The 26232-nt window shown below is 42.2% G+C and overlaps 1 protein-coding gene across 1 annotated transcript; it reads left to right on the top strand.

The window, feature by feature from the left end:
- Positions 1–1893: 1893 nt before the first annotated feature.
- On the top strand, positions 1894–6480 carry LOC135329878 (acyl-coenzyme A synthetase ACSM3, mitochondrial-like; the record flags this gene model as incomplete). The annotated part of the gene is made up of 6 exons (XM_064519923.1): positions 1894–2089; positions 2812–3019; positions 3262–3405; positions 4290–4446; positions 5374–5453; positions 6153–6480. Coding segments are annotated over 6 exons (942 nt in total), but the record flags the coding sequence as incomplete, so codon positions are not given.
- Positions 6481–26232: the final 19752 nt, after the last annotated feature.

The following is a 26232-nucleotide window of genomic DNA, read 5'->3' as shown; positions in this document are numbered from 1 at the left end:
AGGACAACCACAAAATGCTTTGCCGTGATTTGGACCGGTATTTGATACATACAGTCTTTAATTTTGGCAGTAGTCGTCAGGTGCCCATTGCGGAACCCTTTCTGAGTGCCTGTACCGCGAGATAGCTGTGGCTGTCCAAGAGGAAAAGCAAATCTGTCAGCAGATGCTGTTAAAGAGCTTTGGGCTTGATCATGTAAATCAGTCCTTAAGCTGCTGCTAGATGCAACATGGATGGCTGTAGAGGAATTGATTGTGCTTCTCTCCTGTTGTTCTCCTGTTTGTACGTTGGAATTTATCATAACTCCGGTAGCACTGTTGTGGTTTTCCTCCGCTGGAGAGCTTATTTTGCAAGTTGTATCTCCAGATGTTTCAGGTCTGCTATTACTTCCCAGTGGAGTCTTGTCAGTGAAGTTTATACTCAGTGTTCGGGAAATCAGGTTCCCCTTTGGATGTGCCTAGGGAGTCCCCAAATGGAGGGGAGTTCCCACAAATGGAGATTTGGGGAAATGAATCCCCAGAAGTAGAAATCAATGCTCTAAATTAATAAGCATATTAGCCTAATGATGTTCTGTTCAATTCATAGTCAAGATGCTGGGTTGTTTATTTGAATAGCTCATCTTTCATCTGGATGCCAGGCTCTGAAGCAAGTAGAAGGGAAGATGTGAGGAAGTTACTAAGCTTAGCCAAAGATTTAGTAACCTTCAGCACACATCCATCACAAATCATCCTCCAAGCAAGACGGGCAGTATTCCGAGAATCATCCAAGCCTTGAAAAGAATGGTTATGTTCATATTCTTCCTTTTAAACTACTGTTAGTGGGGGAAAAGGCATTCAGGTAAGGCTTACATAAATGGAAGGGATTCACGGAACTCTGACACATGGTTTTCTAGAGAAAGTTCGGAAAAGGGCAGTGGCAGTGAAGTTTCCTTTGCTGAACATCTAATGGTCATCTAACCAGAGTTTAATATATGGTCCTGATTACTAACATTCTTGTTTTGTTTTATCACTTATATCAAATTCCGATTGTACTAATATTCTCTTACACTAATAAGATGTCCAGACCTATCCAGTAAGATCAAGTTTCCTTGATTCTCCCTCGATTTCCTTATTCTTCCCCCACTGTCTTTTTCTTTTGAACCCTAATAATTTAATGTTTGGCTGTGTTGTGCAACATACACTTCAAAGGACTAGGCCAGATTTCAGAAAAAAGCATAAACTTAGAGATGACAAACTCTAATCTTTGAAGCATCTGGTCTTTCTTATTTTGATGCTTTTGTTGAACAGAGCATTACGTAACTTGAAAAAGTTACAGTAGCTGTTTAGCTTTATAAAAATATATATCTATAAGATGAGAATCATCATATCATACTTACCAGAATGCTCCCGTCCTGCAAAAGCTATCCCCAGATCCTGCAAGGCACCTTTTGTCCCTTTAGGCTTCCTATTCTAGAATAACTAAGAAGAAAAATGCAGGTGATTAATATACAGCATTTCATAGCCTCTTCACGGTAAAGGAAAAATGACTTCAGAAATACCACCTCGCACTTAATAAATCTCAAGGTCACTGTACAAGTCAGGTGTCTGTTTTACAATTGAGGTAAGTAAGCATAAGGGTAAGTAACTTACCCTGTAACAAGTCAGAATGGGAAGAACCATGAATCCCTTCTCTCAGTCTTAAACTAATCCATTCTCTCTTGGCCCTGTAACCATTCAGTTGAACTTTATGGCTTACACCCCACGGTTTATTCATTCATATTTATTATGCCCCAGGTTTATTCAGCATTCAATAAATGATGACTGTTTTCCTTCCTCAGGCTTAAATTAAAGGCAACATGTTCCCTAAATGAAGCATTTGCACTGTGCCCTGTTGTCCTGTAGGAGGGCAAAAAGCCTGAAAACCCTGCATTGTGGTGGGTAAGCGGTGACGGAGAAGAAGTGAAGTGGAGCTTTGAAGAGCTGGGAGTCCTGTCCAGGCAAGCGGCTAATGTACTGTCTGGTGCCTGTGGTCTGCAACCGGGAGACAGAGTTATTTGGATTCTGCCCAGGATCCCGGAGTGGTGGCTGCTGAATGTGGCTTGCATGCGAACAGGTTAGTAAAAGCATAGAAATGATTTATAGCTATAGCTGCTGTCACATACACCGATCATTGCTATTTAATAGACTCAGAACTACAAACATGCTAACGGGGATGATCATCACTGCCATGCTGGTCAACACCCTTCATGCCAAGTTTTGTCTTTATGGTACTTTTAGGATTTTTTGAACATGCTCTAGCTGTTAAGGAAATTCTGGGAGTCCGTGGACCTCTGTCATTCTCCTCTTTCCAGCACTTGTGATGCATCGCAAATGCATCGTCTTCTTAACTTACAATGCAATTAGCACATACTTACCCGAGTGTTTCACATGTTCCCCTGTGGGCTATGTTAAATACTCGGCTTGCCAGTATTTACAGCCCAGAATGTCTCGGGGCCTCACAAACACCAGCAGCATACCCTGTGAGGACAGGTACACCTGTATTTACTAGTGAAGAATACAAATCCAGAGGGGTAGCATGTCCCAGTGGCAATGCTTTCCACCCCAAAAAAGTCCTTCTGTTGGTTTCTTTGGCTGTCCCATGTTGAGCCTAGTATTTTCTAACTTGCAGTGATCCTCCCGTCGAATTTAGTGCATGAAAAAGAAGGGTATATTTACAAATGCAGAGCCAAAGCCTGCTTTCAGCGCAGCCCTGTCCCACTAATAAGCACAAGGCAAGCTAGAGACTGTTTCTAGGTACAAGTATTGTTCTTAAATATTGAGAGTATTCTCCTTTAGGAACTGTCCCGATTCCTGGCAGGCAGCAGCTGACAGCAAAGGACATTCTCCATGGACTACAGAAATCAAAGGCAAAGTGTGTCATCACTGATGGTTCTGTGGCACCAGCTGTGGACTCAGGTGGGCCTGAATGGCAGTCTCTGAAAGCCAAGCTGCTTGTATCAGAGGGCCACAGAGAAGGATGGCTGAACTTCAGAGAGCTCCTGAAGTGAGTAACCACTACTGTGAAAGCGCCACAGAAACAATGAAAGGCAAGCACAGTGATTTGTTGTGAACAGGAAATGTTGGCACATGCCAAAATATTTTCCTCCCTTCAGGACTGCACAGTGGGAAAATGTCAATGTTTATGACACTTTTGCTTGCTGCAGAAGTTATTTTAGCCAAGCGTTTTCAAGAATGTGTAATTCACCCTTTCAAATCACTGTATTCCTCATTTTGCACATTTTAAAGGCATGCTCCTTCTGATCACCACTGCGTGACCACAAAGCGTCAAGACCCGATGGCCATCTATTTTACCAGTGGAACTACGGGGGCTCCAAAAAGGACTGCACATTCCCACAGCAGCTATGGCATTGGCCTCACAGTAAGTGGAAGGTAAGGCTATCACTTTAAATCACAGATGTATTTCTGTAGCTGGTAAATTGGCAGAAAGAAGGGGAAGAGAAGATTTTACCAGCAGCTCTGTGTTTCACTATTTTAAAAAGCAGCAGTTCTATTCAGTCCCAACAAGCCTTTTTTCTGTGCAACAAGGCGTAGTTGGAGGTTAGCTGCCTTAGTGTGTATTGCACTTGGCAGTCATACAGAGTCACTAACCTCTTTTTTCACATTTTCTTTAACTTCTTCTAAACTCTTCATTGTGTATAATTAATAGATTGCCCATTTACTGAACATCAGCAAAGAACAAGTTTATGAGGTGTGTACCATAGAAAGGGGGAAAAGACATGGCTCTCAGGCTTCTGAATTCATGCGTGACTGCTTTAGAGACAAGTCCCACAGGAACAAAATGCTGATAGTTCCGAACATAGGAAGGACTACACAGGTTCGTGAGATCTCTGAGTTTATAAAACTGTGTTGTTTAGAAAATTGGCGTAGCAATGCATCTCATTCTAACTGGCAAAGAGTAACAAATCAGAAGAGAGCAAACTAAAAAGTAAGTAAACCTCAAAGAATCCTTATCCCTACAATATGATTTCAACAAAACTCCTGCAATCTCATACCTATTTATTCAGCATCCTGTTTCGAGGTGGTATTAGCTTGTCCATCAGTATAATTTTTCTCCTAGAAAAATGCAACATCAGTCTATCCTGATGACATCTTCACTGCACTGTGACCCACTCCCGCTCAGAAATTCCGTCATTTGCTGATCATCATCTAGCCAAGAAAAACAGTGCTTCATTGGCACGTCTGTTGTTGATGTTTTAATATTGGCCCTCTTTCTGCCAAATAGAGATTGTGGACTCTTGCACTGTGTCACCCAGGTACTGGCTGGACTTGACTCCTTCAGATATATTTTGGAATACATCAGACACGGGCTGGGCAAAGTCAGGTTGGAGCAGCATTTTTTCCCCATGGATTCAAGGGGCCTGTGTCTTTGCACAGAAGATGCCCCGCTTCGACCCAAGCATTGTCTTTGAGGTAAGCAAGGAGAGCCCAGCAACAGCACTCTTCTCTCTGGCTCGTCCTCCCTAGATTTTCACTTCCCCAGAGCTATTCAGGGGCAGTATGCTGAAGAATTGTGAGCTTCACCAGGAAGTAAGCAACTGGTATTTCAGTAGTGAAGGCTGTAAACGTAAGCCCCCAAACAAGAGAATCTTTAACGTCCCCAAATTTTTGTTCTGTACTCTGCTGAGAGGAGATTCGACTGCCCAAACCTGCAAACATCCATTCCTAGGCCTAAAAGTGAAGCCCGCAAGAAATGGGACAGGAGCTTGTGGAGCGCTTTGGTGGTGGTGTTAAAATGAGTGACAGCAGCAGATAATTGAGAATTTTGCTTGCATGTACTGTAGAACTGCATGTTAAGGAGTGAAGAGGCAGCAAGCCTATATTTCTTTAACAAATGGCACCAGCGTTATATTCTGTTACATCCTCTGCACGCAACTCTGTGAAAAAGACCACCATTATTCCTTTTACACGGAATCCCTTTATCATCATACCCACGTTACTGTGATGGCTGAAAATTGTTAGCTAACATTAAGATCCATTGAAGAACACTTTATCGGTCATTCCCCTCTGGAACGTCTGAAAAAGTAGCCTTATGGTTTCCTTTGTTTTCTACTTAAGTTGGAATTATGAAGAAATTCTGCAAGGGAGACTGAAAAGCTTTCCAGAGCACAAAGCTTGGGTGCGTTGAACTAGCTGTAAAAAGATGTAGATTCTGTTTTGAAGAAGAACCTGTTTAAATAGAACTGCTGTATATTCGTGTTGGCGAGTACAAAGCTAACTGCTTTTGTTCTTGTGTTTTGTAAGCTGAATACAGAGATCGTTATGTTATCTCTTGTGATGTAGGTGAGACCTCACGTGTTTCAGTAGCGACATCTACTTTTTTAAATTCTAATTCTCTAGAGTCTGTCAAGATTTCCCATAACAGTCTTCTGTTCTGCTCCAACTGCCTATCGAATGTTGGTGCAACATAGACTGTCCAGGTAAGCCAAAGAAAAGATCCTTATTAGTGTATTTGATCAAAACAGTGGACCAAATGCTCTTCTCACCTTGACTTTACTTCAGAGTTACAATGATGTAACAGCAAAGGTAGTCATGTATTTCTCAACATCTTGAATCTGACATATTAGGAACAAAGCCAGAGTAAACATTTTAGGGACAGCGTAACCATCACAGATGCCACAAATTGTAGCAAACTTGCATGAGACTTTGAAAAGCAGTTTAGCTGATGAAATAGTAGGATAATAATGATAGCGTAGCATGATTGACCTACTTTCCAAAGTGCTTTTATAGTTGGATTCCCCTTCCCTTTGTTTTTCCCCTGCATTCCCCCACTACCATGCTCTACAAGAATAGCGCGTGTCAGTGCAGCTTGGCAACTCTCCTGTGACTTTTTGTTACCATTTTGTTGGAGACCCCAGTTTAGATTCTAGGGTTAGAAACACTGTATCAATTACTAGATGTTAAAATAATGGAGAAATAAAAGAGCATTTGCATTTTTGCAGATTTCTTTATGTTTAGCTCCACACAATTGGAATGGAATGTATAGGACTTGGTGAAGATTTTATTTTCGTGTAGAAAGGACTCCATGATCCAGGAATACAATAAGGAAGGGGACATTGCAGATAGATCACTGTGTCTGCTTAACTCTGCCAATTATTTGCTTTTTCTTTCCCACCAAGCTACAAATTCAGAAGCCTGCGGCACTGTGTGAGTGCCGGGGAGCCAATCAACCCTGAAGTGATGGGAGAATGGGAAGAGCACACTGGGCTGGATATTCACGAAGGCTACGGACAGGCAGAAACCGTATGTTCAGACACTTTGCAGCTACAGCAATAAATTCCATTAGGGTTGCCAAGAAAATGTGAAGAAGTCAATTAGAGTAATGAAGAGTGGGAAAATGTAGCTTGTATAAGTCATAGAATAATCATAACAGTTGCCCCCCAAATCCAAAGACTGCTTTTCATGCCAGTGGGCTTTTGGCTTGGGAAGTAAAACAAAAAAGGTGTGTTCCTCATTGCTGCATGCCAAATTTTGCTTTCTAGACTCACCCTGGAATGGTCCTAGGCCGGCAAGTCCAGAGCGGTCCTAGTTCGGCAAGTCCAGAGCGGTCCTAGGTCGGCAAGTCTAGAGTGGTTCTAGGTTGGCAAGTCTAGAACCGAGTCGAGAACCGTTCTAGGTCGCCAGGTCTAGAACCGAGGTGAGAACCGTTCTAGGTCGCCAAGTCTAGAGCCGTTCGCAGACGCACCCTGGTATGGTTCCAGACTCACTGGCCTAGAACACTTTGCAGTCAACTAGTTCTGGGTCATGGGGGGGGGTGGTGCCTGTGAAAGTTCCAGATTGAGGGGTTCCTGGAAAGGTTCTGGAGCCAGTGCACCTAGAAGCATTCTAGAGGTGTGGCTCAAGTCTAGAACCATTGTAGTTGAGTGAGTGTAGAACTGAATTGGAGATTCTGTCCAGAACTGTTTTAGGTCAGCGGGAGTCTAGTGCCATTCCAGGTCGAGGTTCCCTGGAAAAGGTTGCAGATTGGGACATTCCTGGAAATGTTCTAGGTTGGCGAGGAATCAAGAATCACTTTTCAGAAGTGCAACAATAAATACATTTTTAAAAGTTGCAGCTCAATACAAGTATGTTTAGAAAAATGAGTATAAATAAAATCTGTATCATGGCAGTGATGTTTAAAGACTGGACTAGTAAAGAGTTTAAAATAGATGATAAAATAGAAGTGTAAAATATTTACCATCAGCTGTTCATACTTTAATTTTAGCACTCGCAGCTTGATCAGTTCTCTCACTTCATTAATGAGATAGTTTATGACATGCTTGAGCAATTTCCACTTTTATTTACTTTAACCAAGCATGTCATTTTGGTCCCATTCTCAGAAGACATATCTAAGATCATTTGACCGTCCTGATAATAGTAAGCAGGAAGAAGTAATTAAGCTTAAGATCTGGACAAAACCCCATCAATTTTCAAGTTCTCATAGAGGGTCTAAGACGCAAGTATTTCTTGTGGGAAGAATTTCCTGCAGTGTTGGAAGAAGTTCCGGGAGAGGTCAAAGCATCTGCATTCGCCGTGAGAACATTAGATTTCTCTTTCAGAGATGCATATTCCCACTTGAAGTATTCACAGCCTTTCTTATTGCCTTCCTGCTTACTGACAGGACAACCACAAAATGCTTTGCCGTGATTTGGACCGGTATTTGATACATACAGTCTTTTAGCTCTTTGACCACAATGACACCGAGGGGGGGTTGGTTTTTCATTTTTGGCAGCTCTTACAGATTGATTCAAATTGACTGTGGAGTTCAGAATGGCAGGAGACACTTTGGACAAGTTTGAACTTCTTGAAGGTAAGCAATGCCTAAAAGATGCAGTCTTCTCTTTCTAGATAGCAAAAGAGTGTTTTTTTGCTGGTGGGAACATTTTTGGACTTGTTGGCTTTCTTTGAGGAGCCTCGGGAGTGGAATCATTTCCAGTTAATGCTGAATGTGGTGAAGTAGCATTTGCCTTTGCAGGTGGTAACTTAAAAGCAGAAAAGTTTGAAGTCTGCCTTTGGACCATTCCTACATTATAGATCATAGTATCGGGACTTTTGTAAACGATAGACTTCCGAGGTTCCACAGGTACCACAGTTTTCCCCAAACTTTGAAGATCTGAACTCATGACAACTGATACTCTAGAAATTGTTGTTTCTTCAGATGCTGTTAAAATAGCTGTACTGGAGTCATCTTTGAATGGAACACAATCTGAATTGTGTTCATACTGTGATTCTGGTATGAAAGCTACCTCTTCCCAGTCAGTCAGCAGAGAGAAACAATCGGAACTAGTACTAGTATCCTCCTCAGAGATATTAACTGAGGGGATGGTAGTGGAGACAAGCACTAGTCCTGAGCCATGTACTGGAGAGCTGTATTTGGCAGTAGTCGTCAGGTGCCCATTGCGGAACCCTTTCTGAATGCCTGTACCGCGAGATAGCTGTGGCTGTCCAAGAGGAAAAGCAAATCTGTCAGCAGATGCTGTTAAAGAGCTTTGGGCTTGATCATGTAAATCAGTCCTTAAGCTGCTGCTAGATGCAACATGGATGGCTGTAGAGGAATTGATTGTGCTTCTCTCCTGTTGTTCTCCTGTTTGTACGTTGGAATTTATCATAACTCCGGTAGCACTGTTGTGGTTTTCCTCCGCTGGAGAGCTTATTTTGCAAGTTGTATCTCCAGATGTTTCAGGTCTGCTATTACTTCCCAGTGGAGTCTTGTCAGTGAAGTTTATACTCAGTGTTCGGGAAATCAGGTTCCCCTTTGGATGTGCCTAGGGAGTCCCCAAAGAAATGGAGATTTGGGGAAATGAATCCCCAGAAGTAGAAATCAATGCTCTAAATTAATAAGCATATTAGCCTAATGATGTTCTGTTCAATTCATAGTCAAGATGCTGGGTTGTTTATTTGAACAGCTCATCTTTCATCTGGATGCCAGGCTCTGAAGCAAGTAGAAGGGAAGATGTGAGGAAGTTACTAAGCTTAGCCAAAGATTTAGTAACCTTCAGCACACATCCATCACAAATCATCCTCCAAGCAAGACGGGCAGTATTCCGAGAATCATCCAAGCCTTGAAAAGAATGGTTATGTTCATATTCTTCCTTTTAAACTACTGTTAGTGGGGGAAAAGGCATTCAGGTAAGGCTTACATAAATGGAAGGGATTCACGGAACTCTGACACATGGTTTTCTAGAGAAAGTTCGGAAAAGGGCAGTGGCAGTGAAGTTTCCTTTGCTGAACATCTAATGGTCATCTAACCAGAGTTTAATATATGGTCCTGATTACTAACATTCTTGTTTTGTTTTATCACTTATATCAAATTCCGATTGTACTAATATTCTCTTACACTAATAAGATGTCCAGACCTATCCAGTAAGATCAAGTTTCCTTGATTCTCCCTCGATTTCCTTATTCTTCCCCCACTGTCTTTTTCTTTTGAACCCTAATAATTTAATGTTTGGCTGTGTTGTGCAACATACACTTCAAAGGACTAGGCCAGATTTCAGAAAAAAGCATAAACTTAGAGATGACAAACTCTAATCTTTGAAGCATCTGGTCTTTCTTATTTTGATGCTTTTGTTGAACAGAGCATTACGTAACTTGAAAAAGTTACAGTAGCTGTTTAGCTTTATAAAAATATATAAGATGAGAATCATCATATCATACTTACCAGAATGCTCCCGTCCTGCAAAAGCTATCCCCAGATCCTGCAAGGCACCTTTTGTCCCTTTAGGCTTCCTATTCTAGAATAACTAAGAAGAAAAATGCAGGTGATTAATATACAGCATTTCATAGCCTCTTCACGGTAAAGGAAAAACGACTTCAGAAATACCACCTCGCACTTAATAAATCTCAAGGTCACTGTACAAGTCAGGTGTCTGTTTTACAATTGAGGTAAGTAAGCATAAGGGTAAGTAACTTACCCTGTAACAAGTCAGAATGGGAAGAACCATGAATCCCTTCTCTCAGTCTTAAACTAATCCATTCTATCTTGGCCCTGTAACCATTCAGTTGAACTTTATGGCTTACACCCCCCGGTTTATTCATTCATATTTATTATGCCCCAGGTTTATTCAGCATTCAATAAATGATGACTGTTTTCCTTCCTCAGGCTTAAATTAAAGGCAACATGTTCCCTAAATGAAGCATTTGCACTGTGCCCTGTTGTCCTGTAGGAGGGCAAAAAGCCTGAAAACCCTGCATTGTGGTGGGTAAGCGGTGACGGAGAAGAAGTGAAGTGGAGCTTTGAAGAGCTGGGAGTCCTGTCCAGGCAAGCGGCTAATGTACTGTCTGGTGCCTGTGGTCTGCAACCGGGAGACAGAGTTATTTGGATTCTGCCCAGGATCCCGGAGTGGTGGCTGCTGAATGTGGCTTGCATGCGAACAGGTTAGTAAAAGCATAGAAATCATTTATAGCTATAGCTGCTGTCACATACACCGATCATTGCTATTTAATAGACTCAGAACTACAAACATGCTAACGGGGATGATCATCACTGCCATGCTGGTCAACACCCTTCATGCCAAGTTTTGTCTTTATGGTACTTTTAGGATTTTTTGAACATGCTCTAGCTGTTAAGGAAATTCTGGGAGTCCGTGGACCTCTGTCATTCTCCTCTTTCCAGCACTTGTGATGCATCGCAAATGCATCGTCTTCTTAACTTACAATGCAATTAGCACATACTTACCCGAGTGTTTCACATGTTCCCCTGTGGGCTATGTTAAATACTCGGCTTGCCAGTATTTACAGCCCAGAATGTCTCGGGGCCTCACAAACACCAGCAGCATACCCTGTGAGGACAGGTACACCTGTATTTACTAGTGAAGAATACAAATCCAGAGGGGTAGCATGTCCCAGTGGCAATGCTTTCCACCCCAAAAAAGTCCTTCTGTTGGTTTCTTTGGCTGTCCCATGTTGAGCCTAGTATTTTCTAACTTGCAGTGATCCTCCCGTCGAATTTAGTGCATGAAAAAGAAGGGTATATTTACAAATGCAGAGCCAAAGCCTGCTTTCAGCGCAGCCCTGTCCCACTAATAAGCACAAGGCAAGCTAGAGACTGTTTCTAGGTACAAGTATTGTTCTTAAATATTGAGAGTATTCTCCTTTAGGAACTGTCCCGATTCCTGGCAGGCAGCAGCTGACAGCAAAGGACATTCTCCATGGACTACAGAAATCAAAGGCAAAGTGTGTCATCACTGATGGTTCTGTGGCACCAGCTGTGGACTCAGGTGGGCCTGAATGGCATTCTCTGAAAGCCAAGCTGCTTGTATCAGAGGGCCACAGAGAAGGATGGCTGAACTTCAGAGAGCTCCTGAAGTGAGTAACCACTACTGTGAAAGCGCCACAGAAACAATGAAAGGCAAGCACAGTGATTGGTTGTGAACAGGAAATGTTGGCACATGCCAAAATATTTTCCTCCCTTCAGGACTGCACAGTGGGAAAATGTCAATGTTTATGACACTTTTGCTTGCTGCAGAAGTTATTTTAGCCAAGCGTTTTCAAGAATGTGTAATTCACCCTTTCAAATCACTGTATTCCTCATTTTGCACATTTTAAAGGCATGCTCCTTCTGATCACCACTGCATGACCACAAAGCGTCAAGACCCGATGGCCATCTATTTTACCAGTGGAACTACGGGGGCTCCAAAAAGGACTGCACATTCCCACAGCAGCTATGGCATTGGCCTCACAGTAAGTGGAAGGTAAGGCTATCACTTTAAATCACAGATGTATTTCTGTAGCTGGTAAATTGGCAGAAAGAAGGGGAAGAGAAGATTTTACCAGCAGCTCTGTGTTTCACTATTTTAAAAAGCAGCAGTTCTATTCAGTCCCAACAAGCCTTTTTTCTGTGCAACAAGGCGTAGTTGGAGGTTAGCTGCCTTAGTGTGTATTGCACTTGGCAGTCATACAGAGTCACTAACCTCTTTTTTCACATTTTCTTTAACTTCTTCTAAACTCTTCATTGTGTATAATTAATAGATTGCCCATTTACTGAACATCAGCAAAGAACAAGTTTATGAAGTGTGTACCATAGAAAGGGGGAAAAGACATGGCTCTCAGGCTTCTGAATTCATGCGTGACTGCTTTAGAGACAAGTCCCACAGGAACAAAATGCTGATAGTTCCGAACATAGGAAGGACTACACAGGTTCGTGAGATCTCTGAGTTTATAAAACTGTGTTGTTTAGAAAATTGGCGTAGCAATGCATCTCATTCTAACTGGCAAAGAGTAACAAATCAGAAGAGAGCAAACTAAAAAGTAAGTAAACCTCAAAGAATCCTTATCCCTACAATATGATTTCAACAAAACTCCTGCAATCTCATACCTATTTATTCAGCATCCTGTTTCGAGGTGGTATTAGCTTGTCCATCAGTATAATTTTTCTCCTAGAAAAATGCAACATCAGTCTATCCTGATGACATCTTCACTGCACTGTGACCCACTCCCGCTCAGAAATTCCGTCATTTGCTGATCATCATCTAGCCAAGAAAAACAGTGCTTCATTGGCACGTCTGTTGTTGATGTTTTAATATTGGCCCTCTTTCTGCCAAATAGAGATTGTGGACTCTTGCACTGTGTCACCCAGGTACTGGCTGGACTTGACTCCTTCAGATATATTTTGGAATACATCAGACACGGGCTGGGCAAAGTCAGGTTGGAGCAGCATTTTTTCCCCATGGATTCAAGGGGCCTGTGTCTTTGCACAGAAGATGCCCCGCTTCGACCCAAGCATTGTCTTTGAGGTAAGCAAGGAGAGCCCAGCAACAGCACTCTTCTCTCTGGCTCGTCCTCCCTAGATTTTCACTTCCCCAGAGCTATTCAGGGGCAGTATGCTGAAGAATTGTGAGCTTCACCAGGAAGTAAGCAACTGGTATTTCAGTAGTGAAGGCTGTAAACGTAAGCCCCCAAACAAGAGAATCTTTAACGTCCCCAAATTTTTGTTCTGTACTCTGCTGAGAGGAGATTCGACTGCCCAAACCTGCAAACATCCATTCCTAGGCCTAAAAGTGAAGCCCGCAAGAAATGGGACAGGAGCTTGTGGAGCGCTTTGGTGGTGGTGTTAAAATGAGTGACAGCAGCAGATAATTGAGAATTTTGCTTGCATGTACTGTAGAACTGCATGTTAAGGAGTGAAGAGGCAGCAAGCCTATATTTCTTTAACAAATGGCACCAGCGTTATATTCTGTTACATCCTCTGCACGCAACTCTGTGAAAAAGACCACCATTATTCCTTTTACACGGAATCCCTTTATCATCATACCCACGTTACTGTGATGGCTGAAAATTGTTAGCTAACATTAAGATCCATTGAAGAACACTTTATCGGTCATTCCCCTCTGGAACGTCTGAAAAAGTAGCCTTATGGTTTCCTTTGTTTTCTACTTAAGTTGGAATTATGAAGAAATTCTGCAAGGGAGACTGAAAAGCTTTCCAGAGCACAAAGCTTGGGTGCGTTGAACTAGCTGTAAAAAGATGTAGATTCTGTTTTGAAGAAGAACCTGTTTAAATAGAACTGCTGTATATTCGTGTTGGCGAGTACAAAGCTAACTGCTTTTGTTCTTGTGTTTTGTAAGCTGAATACAGAGATCGTTATGTTATCTCTTGTGATGTAGGTGAGACCTCACGTGTTTCAGTAGCGACATCTACTTTTTTAAATTCTAATTCTCTAGAGTCTGTCAAGATTTCCCATAACAGTCTTCTGTTCTGCTCCAACTGCCTATCGAATGTTGGTGCAACATAGACTGTCCAGGTAAGCCAAAGAAAAGATCCTTATTAGTGTATTTGATCAAAACAGTGGACCAAATGCTCTTCTCACCTTGACTTTACTTCAGAGTTACAATGATGTAACAGCAAAGGTAGTCATGTATTTCTCAACATCTTGAATCTGACATATTAGGAACAAAGCCAGAGTAAACATTTTAGGGACAGCGTAACCATCACAGATTCCACAAATTGTAGCAAACTTGCATGAGACTTTGAAAAGCAGTTTAGCTGATGAAATAGTAGGATAATAATGATAGCGTAGCATGATTGACCTACTTTCCAAAGTGCTTTTATAGTTGGATTCCCCTTCCCTTTGTTTTTCCCCTGCATTCCCCCACTACCATGCTCTACAAGAATAGCGCGTGTCAGTGCAGCTTGGCAACTCTCCTGTGACTTTTTGTTACCATTTTGTTGGAGACCCCAGTTTAGATTCTAGGGTTAGAAACACTGTATCAATTACTAGATGTTAAAATAATGGAGAAATAAAAGAGCATTTGCATTTTTGCAGATTTCTTTATGTTTAGCTCCACACAATTGGAATGGAATGTATAGGACTTGGTGAAGATTTTATTTTCGTGTAGAAAGGACTCCATGATCCAGGAATACAATAAGGAAGGGGACATTGCAGATAGATCACTGTGTCTGCTTAACTCTGCCAATTATTTGCTTTTTCTTTCCCACCAAGCTACAAATTCAGAAGCCTGCGGCACTCTGTGAGTGCCGGGGAGCCAATCAACCCTGAAGTGATGGGAGAATGGGAAGAGCACACTGGGCTGGATATTCACGAAGGCTACGGACAGGCAGAAACCGTATGTTCAGACACTTTGCAGCTACAGCAATAAATTCCATTAGGGTTGCCAAGAAAATGTGAAGAAGTCAATTAGAGTAATGAAGAGTGGGAAAATGTAGCTTGTATAAGTCATAGAATAATCATAACAGTTGCCCCCCAAATCCAAAGACTGCTTTTCATGCCAGTGGGCTTTTGGCTTGGGAAGTAAAACAAAAAAGGTGTGTTCCTCATTGCTGCATGCCAAATTTTGCTTTCTAGACTCACCCTGGAATGGTCCTAGGCCGGCAAGTCCAGAGCGGTCCTAGTTCGGCAAGTCCAGAGCGGTCCTAGGTCGGCAAGTCTAGAGTGGTTCTAGGTTGGCAAGTCTAGAACCGAGTCGAGAACCGTTCTAGGTCGCCAGGTCTAGAACCGAGGTGAGAACCGTTCTAGGTCGCCAAGTCTAGAGCCGTTCGCAGACGCACCCTGGTATGGTTCCAGACTCACTGGCCTAGAACACTTTGCAGTCAACTAGTTCTGGGTCATGGGGGGGGGTGGTGCCTGTGAAAGTTCCAGATTGAGGGGTTCCTGGAAAGGTTCTGGAGCCAGTGCACCTAGAAGCATTCTAGAGGTGTGGCTCAAGTCTAGAACCATTGTAGTTGAGTGAGTGTAGAACTGAATTGGAGATTCTGTCCAGAACTGTTTTAGGTCAGCAGGAGTCTAGTGCCATTCCAGGTCGAGGTTCCCTGGAAAAGGTTGCAGATTGGGACATTCCTGGAAATGTTCTAGGTTGGCGAGGAATCAAGAATCACTTTTCAGAAGTGCAACAATAAATACATTTTTAAAAGTTGCAGCTCAATACAAGTATGTTTAGAAAAATGAGTATAAATAAAATCTGTATCATGGCAGTGATGTTTAAAGACTGGACTAGTAAAGAGTTTAAAATAGATGATAAAATAGAAGTGTAAAATATTTACCATCAGCTGTTCATACTTTAATTTTAGCACTCGCAGCTTGATCAGTTCTCTCACTTCATTAATGAGATAGTTTATGACATGCTTGAGCAATTTCCACTTTTATTTACTTTAACCAAGCATGTCATTTTGGTCCCATTCTCAGAAGACATATCTAAGATCATTTGACCGTCCTGATAATAGTAAGCAGGAAGAAGTAATTAAGCTTAAGATCTGGACAAAACCCCATCAATTTTCAAGTTCTCATAGAGGGTCTAAGACGCAAGTATTTCTTGTGGGAAGAATTTCCTGCAGTGTTGGAAGAAGTTCCGGGAGAGGTCAAAGCATCTGCATTCGCCGTGAGAACATTAGATTTCTCTTTCAGAGATGCATATTCCCACTTGAAGTATTCACAGCCTTTCTTATTGCCTTCCTGCTTACTGACAGGACAACCACAAAATGCTTTGCCGTGATTTGGACCGGTATTTGATACATACAGTCTTTTAGCTCTTTGACCACAATGACACCGAGGGGGGGTTGGTTTTTCATTTTTGGCAGCTCTTACAGATTGATTCAAATTGACTGTGGAGTTCAGAATGGCAGGAGACACTTTGGACAAGTTTGAACTTCTTGAAGGTAAGCAATGCCTAAAAGATGCAGTCTTCTCTTTCTAGATAGCAAAAGAGTGTTTTTTTGCTGGTGGGAACATTTTTGGACTTGTTGGCTTTCTTTGAGGAGCCTCGGGAGTGGAATCATTTCCAGTTAATGCTGAATGTGGTGAAGTAGCATTTGCCTTTGCAGGTGGTAACTTAAAAGCAGAAAAGTTTGAAGTCTGCCTTTGGACCATTCCTACATTATAGATCATAGTATCGGGACTTTTGTAAACGATAGACTTCCGAGGTTCCACAGGTACCACAGTTTTCCCCAAACTTTGAAGATCTGAACTCATGACAACTGATGCTCTAGAAATTGTTGTTTCTTCAGATGCTGTTAAAATAGCTGTACTGGAGTCATCTTTGAATGGAACACAATCTGAATTGTGTTCATGCTGTGATTCTGGTATGAAAGCTACCTCTTCCCAGTCAGTCAGCAGAGAGAAACAATCGGAACTAGTACTAGTATCCTCCTCAGAGATATTAACTGAGGGGATGGTAGTGGAGACAAGCACTAGTCCTGAGCCATGTACTGGAGAGCTGTATTTGGCAGTAGTCGTCAGGTGCCCATTGCGGAACCCTTTCTGAATGCCTGTACCGCGAGATAGCTGTGGCTGTCCAAGAGGAAAAGCAAATCTGTCAGCAGATGCTGTTAAAGAGCTTTGGGCTTGATCATGTAAATCAGTCCTTAAGCTGCTGCTAGATGCAACATGGATGGCTGTAGAGGAATTGATTGTGCTTCTCTCCTGTTGTTCTCCTGTTTGTACGTTGGAATTTATCATAACTCCGGTAGCACTGTTGTGGTTTTCCTCCGCTGGAGAGCTTATTTTGCAAGTTGTATCTCCAGATGTTTCAGGTCTGCTATTACTTCCCAGTGGAGTCTTGTCAGTGAAGTTTATACTCAGTGTTCGGGAAATCAGGTTCCCCTTTGGATGTGCCTAGGGAGTCCCCAAAGAAATGGAGATTTGGGGAAATGAATCCCCAGAAGTAGAAATCAATGCTCTAAATTAATAAGCATATTAGCCTAATGATGTTCTGTTCAATTCATAGTCAAGATGCTGGGTTGTTTATTTGAACAGCTCATCTTTCATCTGGATGCCAGGCTCTGAAGCAAGTAGAAGGGAAGATGTGAGGAAGTTACTAAGCTTAGCCAAAGATTTAGTAACCTTCAGCACACATCCATCACAAATCATCCTCCAAGCAAGACGGGCAGTATTCCGAGAATCATCCAAGCCTTGAAAAGAATGGTTATGTTCATATTCTTCCTTTTAAACTACTGTTAGTGGGGGAAAAGGCATTCAGGTAAGGCTTACATAAATGGAAGGGATTCACGGAACTCTGACACATGGTTTTCTAGAGAAAGTTTGGAAAAGGGCAGTGGCAGTGAAGTTTCCTTTGCTGAACATCTAATGGTCATCTAACCAGAGTTTAATATATGGTCCTGATTACTAACATTCTTGTTTTGTTTTATCACTTATATCAAATTCCGATTGTACTAATATTCTCTTACACTAATAAGATGTCCAGACCTATCCAGTAAGATCAAGTTTCCTTGATTCTCCCTCGATTTCCTTATTCTTCCCCCACTGTCTTTTTCTTTTGAACCCTAATAATTTAATGTTTGGCTGTGTTGTGCAACATACACTTCAAAGGACTAGGCCAGATTTCAGAAAAAAGCATAAACTTAGAGATGACAAACTCTAATCTTTGAAGCATCTGGTCTTTCTTATTTTGATGCTTTTGTTGAACAGAGCATTACGTAACTTGAAAAAGTTACAGTAGCTGTTTAGCTTTATAAAAATATATATCTATAAGATGAGAATCATCATATCATACTTACCAGAATGCTCCCGTCCTGCAAAAGCTATCCCCAGATCCTGCAAGGCACCTTTTGTCCCTTTAGGCTTCCTATTCTAGAATAACTAAGAAGAAAAATGCAGGTGATTAATATACAGCATTTCATAGCCTCTTCACGGTAAAGGAAAAACGACTTCAGAAATACCACCTCGCACTTAATAAATCTCAAGGTCACTGTACAAGTCAGGTGTCTGTTTTACAATTGAGGTAAGTAAGCATAAGGGTAAGTAACTTACCCTGTAACAAGTCAGAATGGGAAGAACCATGAATCCCTTCTCTCAGTCTTAAACTAATCCATTCTATCTTGGCCCTGTAACCATTCAGTTGAACTTTATGGCTTACACCCCCCGGTTTATTCATTCATATTTATTATGCCCCAGGTTTATTCAGCATTCAATAAATGATGACTGTTTTCCTTCCTCAGGCTTAAATTAAAGGCAACATGTTCCCTAAATGAAGCATTTGCACTGTGCCCTGTTGTCCTGTAGGAGGGCAAAAAGCCTGAAAACCCTGCATTGTGGTGGGTAAGCGGTGACGGAGAAGAAGTGAAGTGGAGCTTTGAAGAGCTGGGAGTCCTGTCCAGGCAAGCGGCTAATGTACTGTCTGGTGCCTGTGGTCTGCAACCGGGAGACAGAGTTATTTGGATTCTGCCCAGGATCCCGGAGTGGTGGCTGCTGAATGTGGCTTGCATGCGAACAGGTTAGTAAAAGCATAGAAATCATTTATAGCTATAGCTGCTGTCACATACACCGATCATTGCTATTTAATAGACTCAGAACTACAAACATGCTAACGGGGATGATCATCACTGCCATGCTGGTCAACACCCTTCATGCCAAGTTTTGTCTTTATGGTACTTTTAGGATTTTTTGAACATGCTCTAGCTGTTAAGGAAATTCTGGGAGTCCGTGGACCTCTGTCATTCTCCTCTTTCCAGCACTTGTGATGCATCGCAAATGCATCGTCTTCTTAACTTACAATGCAATGAGCACATACTTACCCGAGTGTTTCACATGTTCCCCTGTGGGCTATGTTAAATACTCGGCTTGCCAGTATTTACAGCCCAGAATGTCTCGGGGCCTCACAAACACTAGCAGCATACCCTGTGAGGACAGGTACACCTGTATTTACTAGTGAAGAATACAAATCCAGAGGGGTAGCATGTCCCAGTGGAAATGCTTTCCACCCCAAAAAAGTCCTTCTGTTGGTTTCTTTGGCTGTCCCATGTTGAGCCTAGTATTTTCTAACTTGCAGTGATCCTCCCGTCGAATTTAATGCATGAAAAAGAAGGGTATATTTACAAATGCAGAGCCAAAGCCTGCTTTCAGCGCAGCCCTGTCCCACTAATAAGCACAAGGCAAGCTAGAGACTGTTTCTAGGTACAAGTACTGTTCTTAAATATTGAGAGTATTCTCCTTTAGGAACTGTCCCGATTCCTGGCAGGCAGCAGCTGACAGCAAAGGACATTCTCCATGGACTACAGAAATCAAAGGCAAAGTGTGTCATCACTGATGGTTCTGTGGCACCAGCTGTGGGCTCAGGTGGGCCTGAATGGCAGTCTCTGAAAGCCAAGCTGCTTGTATCAGAGGGCCACAGAGAAGGATGGCTGAACTTCAGAGAGCTCCTGAAGTGAGTAACCACTACTGTGAAAGCGCCACAGAAACAATGAAAGGCAAGCACAGTGATTGGTTGTGAACAGGAAATGTTGGCACATGCCAAAATATTTTCCTCCCTTCAGGACTGCACAGTGGGAAAATGTCAATGTTTATGACACTTCTGCTTGCTGCAGAAGTTATTTTAGCCAAGCGTTTTCAAGAATGTGTAATTCACCCTTTCAAATCACTGTATTCCTCATTTTGCACATTTTAAAGGCATGCTCCTTCTGATCACCACTGCGTGACCACAAAGCGTCAAGACCCGATGGCCATCTATTTTACCAGTGGAACTACGGGGGCTCCAAAAAGGACTGCACATTCCCACAGCAGCTATGGCATTGGCCTCACAGTAAGTGGAAGGTAAGGCTATCACTTTAAATCACAGATGTATTTCTGTAGCTGGTAAATTGGCAGAAAGAAGGGGAAGAGAAGATTTTACCAGCAGCTCTGTGTTTCACTATTTTAAAAAGCAGCAGTTCTATTCAGTCCCAACAAGCCTTTTTTCTGTGCAACAAGGCGTAGTTGGAGGTTAGCTGCCTTAGTGTGTATTGCACTTGGCAGTCATACAGAGTCACTAACCTCTTTTTTCACATTTTCTTTAACTTCTTCTAAACTCTTCATTGTGTATAATTAATAGATTGCCCATTTACTGAACATCAGCAAAGAACAAGTTTATGAGGTGTGTACCGTAAAAAGGGGGAAAAGACATGGCTCTTAGGCTTCTGAATTCATGCGTGACTGCTTTAGAGACAAGTCCCACAGGAACAAAATGCTGATAGTTCCGAACATAGGAAGGACTACACAGGTTCGTGAGATCTCTGAGTTTATAAAACTGTGTTGTTTAGAAAATTGGCGTAGCAATGCATCTCATTCTAACTGGCAAAGAGTAACAAATCAGAAGAGAGCAAACTAAAAAGTAAGTAAACCTCAAAGAATCCTTATCCCTACAATATGATTTCAACAAAACTCCTGCAATCTCATACCTATTTATTCAGCATCCTGTTTCGAGGTGGTATTAGCTTGTCCATCAGTATAATTTTTCTCCTAGAAAAATGCAACATCAGTCTATCCTGATGACATCTTCACTGCACTGTGACCCACTCCCGCTCAGAAATTCCGTCATTTGCTGATCATCATCTAGCCAAGAAAAACAGTGCTTCATTGGCACGTCTGTTGTTGATGTTTTAATATTGGCCCTCTTTCTGCCAAATAGAGATTGTGGACTCTTGCACTGTGTCACCCAGGTACTGGCTGGACTTGACTCCTTCAGATATATTTTGGAATACATCAGACACGGGCTGGGCAAAGTCAGGTTGGAGCAGCATTTTTTCCCCATGGATTCAAGGGGCCTGTGTCTTTGCACAGAAGATGCCCCGCTTCGACCCAAGCATTGTCTTTGAGGTAAGCAAGGAGAGCCCAGCAACAGCACTCTTCTCTCTGGCTCGTCCTCCCTAGATTTTCACTTCCCCAGAGCTATTCAGGGGCAGTATGCTGAAGAATTGTGAGCTTCACCAGGAAGTAAGCAACTGGTATTTCAGTAGTGAAGGCTGTAAACGTAAGCCCCCAAACACGAGAATCTTTAACGTCCCCAAATTTTTGTTCTGTACTCTGCTGAGAGGAGATTCGACTGCCCAAACCTGCAAACATCCATTCCTAGGCCTAAAAGTGAAGCCCGCAAGAAATGGGACAGGAGCTTGTGGAGCGCTTTGGTGGTGGTGTTAAAATGAGTGACAGCAGCAGATAACTGAGAATTTTGCTTGCATGTACTGTAGAACTGCATGTTAAGGAGTGAAGAGGCAGCAAGCCTATATTTCTTTAACAAATGGCACCAGCGTTATATTCTGTTACATCCTCTGCACGCAACTCTGTGAAAAAGACCACCATTATTCCTTTTACACGGAATCCCTTTATCATCATACCCACGTTACTGTGATGGCTGAAAATTGTTAGCTAACATTAAGATCCATTGAAGAACACTTTATCGGTCATTCCCCTCTGGAACGTCTGAAAAAGTAGCCTTATGGTTTCCTTTGTTTTCTACTTAAGTTGGAATTATGAAGAACTTCTGCAAGGGAGACTGAAAAGCTTTCCAGAGCACAAAGCTTGGGTGCGTTGAACTAGCTGTAAAAAGATGTAGATTCTGTTTTGAAGAAGAACCTGTTTAAATAGAACTGCTGTATATTCGTGTTGGCGAGTACAAAGCTAACTGCTTTTGTTCTTGAGTTTTGTAAGCTGAATACAGAGATCGTTATGTTATCTCTTGTGATGTAGGTGAGACCTCACGTGTTTCAGTAGCGACATCTACTTTTTTTTAATTCTAATTCTCTAGAGTCTGTCAAGATTTCCCATAACAGTCTTCTGTTCTGCTCCAACTGCCTATCGAATGTTGGTGCAACGTAGACTGTCCAGGTAAGCCAAAGAAAAGATCCTTATTAGTGTATTTGATCAAAATAGTGGACCAAATGCTCTTCTCACCTTGACTTTACTTCAGAGTTACAATGATGTAACAGCAAAGGTAGTCATGTATTTCTCAACATCTTGAATCTGACATATTAGGAACAAAGCCAGAGTAAACATTTCAGGGACAGCGTAACCATCACAGATGCCACAAATTGTAGCAAACTTGCATGAGACTTTGAAAAGCAGTTTAGCTGATGAAATAGTAGGATAATAATGATAGCGTAGCATGATTGACCTACTTTCCAAAGTGCTTTTATAGTTGGATTCCCCTTCCCTTTGTTTTTCCCCTGCATTCCCCCACTACCATGCTCTACAAGAATAGCGCGTGTCAGTGCAGCTTGGCAACTCTCCTGTGACTTTTTGTTACCATTTTGTTGGAGACCCCAGTTTAGATTCTAGGGTTAGAAACACTGTATCAATTACTAGATGTTAAAATAATGGAGAAATAAAAGAGCGTTTGCATTTTTGCAGATTTGTTTATGTTTAGCTCCACACAATTGGAATGGAATGTATAGGACTTGGTGAAGATTTTATTTTCGTGTAGAAAGGACTCCATGATCCAGGAATACAATAAGGAAGGGGACATTGCAGATAGATCACTGTCTGCTTAACTCTGCCAATTATTTGCTTTTTCTTTCCCACCAAGCTACAAATTCAGAAGCCTGCGGCACTGTGTGAGTGCCGGGGAGCCAATCAACCCTGAAGTGATGGGAGAATGGGAAGAGCACACTGGGCTGGATATTCACGAAGGCTACGGACAGGCAGAAACCGTATGTTCAGACACTTTGCAGCTACAGCAATAAATTCCATTAGGGTTGCCAAGAAAATGTGAAGAAGTCAATTAGAGTAATGAAGAGTGGGAAAATGTAGCTTGTAGAAGTCATAGAATAATCATAACAGTTGCCCCCCAAATCCAAGGACTGCTTTTCATGCCAGTGGGCTTTTGGCTTGGGAAGTAAAACAAAAAAGGTGTGTTCCTCATTGCTGCATGCCAAATTTTGCTTGCTAGACTCACCCTGGAATGGTCCTAGGCCGGCAAGTCCAGAGCGGTCCTAGGTCGGCAAGTCTAGAGTGGTTCTAGGTCGCCAAGTCTAGAACCGAGTCGAGAACCGTTCTAGGTCGCCAGGTCTAGAACCGAGTCGAGAACCGTTCTAGGTCGCCGAGTCTAGAACCAAGTCTAGAACGGTTCTAGGTCGCCAGGTCTAGAACCGAGTCGAGAACCGTTCTAGGTCGCCAATCCGGAACCGAATCTAGAACGGTTCTAGGTCGCCGAGTCTAGAACCGAGTCGAGAACCGTTCTAGGTCGGCAAGTCGAGAACCTTTCTAGGTCGCCAAGTCTAGAGCCGTTCGCAGACTCCCCCTGGTATGGTTCCAGACTCACTGGCCTAGAACACTTTGCAGTCAACTAGTTCTGGGTCATGGGGGGGGGTGCCTGTGAAAGTTCCAGATTGAGGGGTTCCTGGAAAGGTTCTGGAGCCAGTGCACCTAGAAGCATTCTAGAGGTGTGGCTCAAGTCTAGAACCATTGTAGTTGAGTGAGTGTAGAACTGAATTGGAGATTCTGTCCAGAACTGTTTTAGGTCAGCAGGAGTCTAGTGCCATTCCAGGTCGAGGTTCCCTGGAAAAGGTTGCAGATTGGGACATTCCTGGAAATGTTCTAGGTTGGCGAGGAATCAAGAATCACTTTTCAGAAGTGCAACAATAAATACATTTTTAAAAGTTGCAGCTCAATACAAGTATGTTTAGAAAAATGAGTATAAATAAAATCTGTATCATGGCAGTGATGTTTAAAGACTGGACTAGTAAAGAGTTTAAAATAGATGATAAAATAGAAGTGTAAAATATTTACCATCAGCTGTTCATACTTTAATTTTAGCACTCGCAGCTTGATCAGTTCTCTCACTTCATTAATGAGATAGTTTATGACATGCTTGAGCAATTTCCACTTTTATTTACTTTAACCAAGCATGTCATTTTGGTCCCATTCTCAGAAGACATATCTAAGATCATTTGACCGTCCTGATAATAGTAAGCAGGAAGAAGTAATTAAGCTTAAGATCTGGACAAAACCCCATCAATTTTCAAGTTCTCATAGAGGGTCTAAGACGCAAGTATTTCCTGTTGGAAGAATTTCCTGCAGTGTTGGAAGAAGTTCCGGGAGAGGTCAAAGCATCTGCATTTGCCGTGAGAACATTAGATTTCTCTTTCAGAGATGCATATTCCCACTTGAAGTATTCACAGCCTTTCTTATTGCCTTCCTGCTTACTGACAGGACAACCACAAAATGCTTTGCCGTGATTTGGACCGGTATTTGATACATACAGTCTTTTAGCTCTTTGACCACAATGACACCGAGGGGGGGTTGGTTTTTCATTTTTGGCAGCTCTTACAGATTGATTCAAATTGACTGTGGAGTTCAGAATGGCAGGAGACACTTTGGACAAGTTTGAACTTCTTGAAGGTAAGCAATGCCTAAAAGATGCAGTCTTCTCTTTCTAGATAGCAAAAGAGTGTTTTTTCGCTGGTGGGAACATTTTTGGACTTGTTGGCTTTCTTTGAGGAGCCTCGGGAGTGGAATCATTTCCAGTTAATGCTGAATGTGGTGAAGTAGCATTTGCCTTTGCAGGTGGTAACTTAAAAGCAGAAAAGTTTGAAGTCTGCCTTTGGACCATTCCTACATTATAGATCATAGTATCGGGACTTTTGTAAACGATAGACTTCCGAGGTTCCACAGGTACCACAGTTTTCCCCAAACTTTGAAGATCTGAACTCATGACAACTGATGCTCTAGAAATTGTTGTTTCTTCAGATGCTGTTAAAATAGCTGTACTGGAGTCATCTTTGAATGGAACACAATCTGAATTGTGTTCATACTGTGATTCTGGTATGAAAGCTACCTCTTCCCAGTCAGTCAGCAGAGAGAAACAATCGGAACTAGTACTAGTATCCTCCTCAGAGATATTAACTGAGGGGATGGTAGTGGAGACAAGCACTAGTCCTGAGCCATGTACTGGAGAGCTGTATTTGGCAGTAGTCGTCAGGTGCCCATTGCGGAACCCTTTCTGAATGCCTGTACCGCGAGATAGCTGTGGCTGTCCAAGAGGAAAAGCAAATCTGTCAGCAGATGCTGTTAAAGAGCTTTGGGCTTGATCATGTAAATCAGTCCTTAAGCTGCTGCTAGATGCAACATGGATGGCTGTAGAGGAATTGATTGTGCTTCTCTCCTGTTGTTCTCCTGTTTGTACGTTGGAATTTATCATAACTCCGGTAGCACTGTTGTGGTTTTCCTCCGCTGGAGAGCTTATTTTGCAAGTTGTATCTCCAGATGTTTCAGGTCTGCTATTACTTCCCAGTGGAGTCTTGTCAGTGAAGTTTATACTCAGTGTTCGGGAAATCAGGTTCCCCTTTGGATGTGCCTAGGGAGTCCCCAAAGAAATGGAGATTTGGGGAAATGAATCCCCAGAAGTAGAAATCAATGCTCTAAATTAATAAGCATATTAGCCTAATGATGTTCTGTTCAATTCATAGTCAAGATGCTGGGTTGTTTATTTGAATAGCTCATCTTTCATCTGGATGCCAGGCTCTGAAGCAAGTAGAAGGGAAGATGTGAGGAAGTTACTAAGCTTAGCCAAAGATTTAGTAACCTTCAGCACACATCCATCACAAATCATCCTCCAAGCAAGACGGGCAGTATTCCGAGAATCATCCAAGCCTTGAAAAGAATGGTTATGTTCATATTCTTCCTTTTAAACTACTGTTAGTGGGGGAAAAGGCATTCAGGTAAGGCTTACATAAATGGGAGGGATTCACGGAACTCTGACACATGGTTTTCTAGAGAAAGTTCGGAAAAGGGCAGTGGCAGTGAAGTTTCCTTTGCTGAACATCTAATGGTCATCTAACCAGAGTTTAATATATGGTCCTGATTACTAACATTCTTGTTTTGTTTTATCACTTATATCAAATTCCGATTGTACTAATATTCTCTTACACTAATAAGATGTCCAGACCTATCCAGTAAGATCAAGTTTCCTTGATTCTCCCTCGATTTCCTTATTCTTCCCCCACTGTCTTTTTCTTTTGAACCCTAATAATTTGATGTTTGGCTGTGTTGTGCAACATACA

The sequence above is a fragment of the Dromaius novaehollandiae genome, chromosome 14 (genome assembly GCF_036370855.1).
Source record: "Dromaius novaehollandiae isolate bDroNov1 chromosome 14, bDroNov1.hap1, whole genome shotgun sequence".
Taxonomy (NCBI): Eukaryota; Metazoa; Chordata; class Aves; order Casuariiformes; family Dromaiidae; genus Dromaius; species Dromaius novaehollandiae.
Note: the sequence above shows the minus strand (reverse complement) of the source record. Positions and strands in the feature narration are given on the sequence as shown.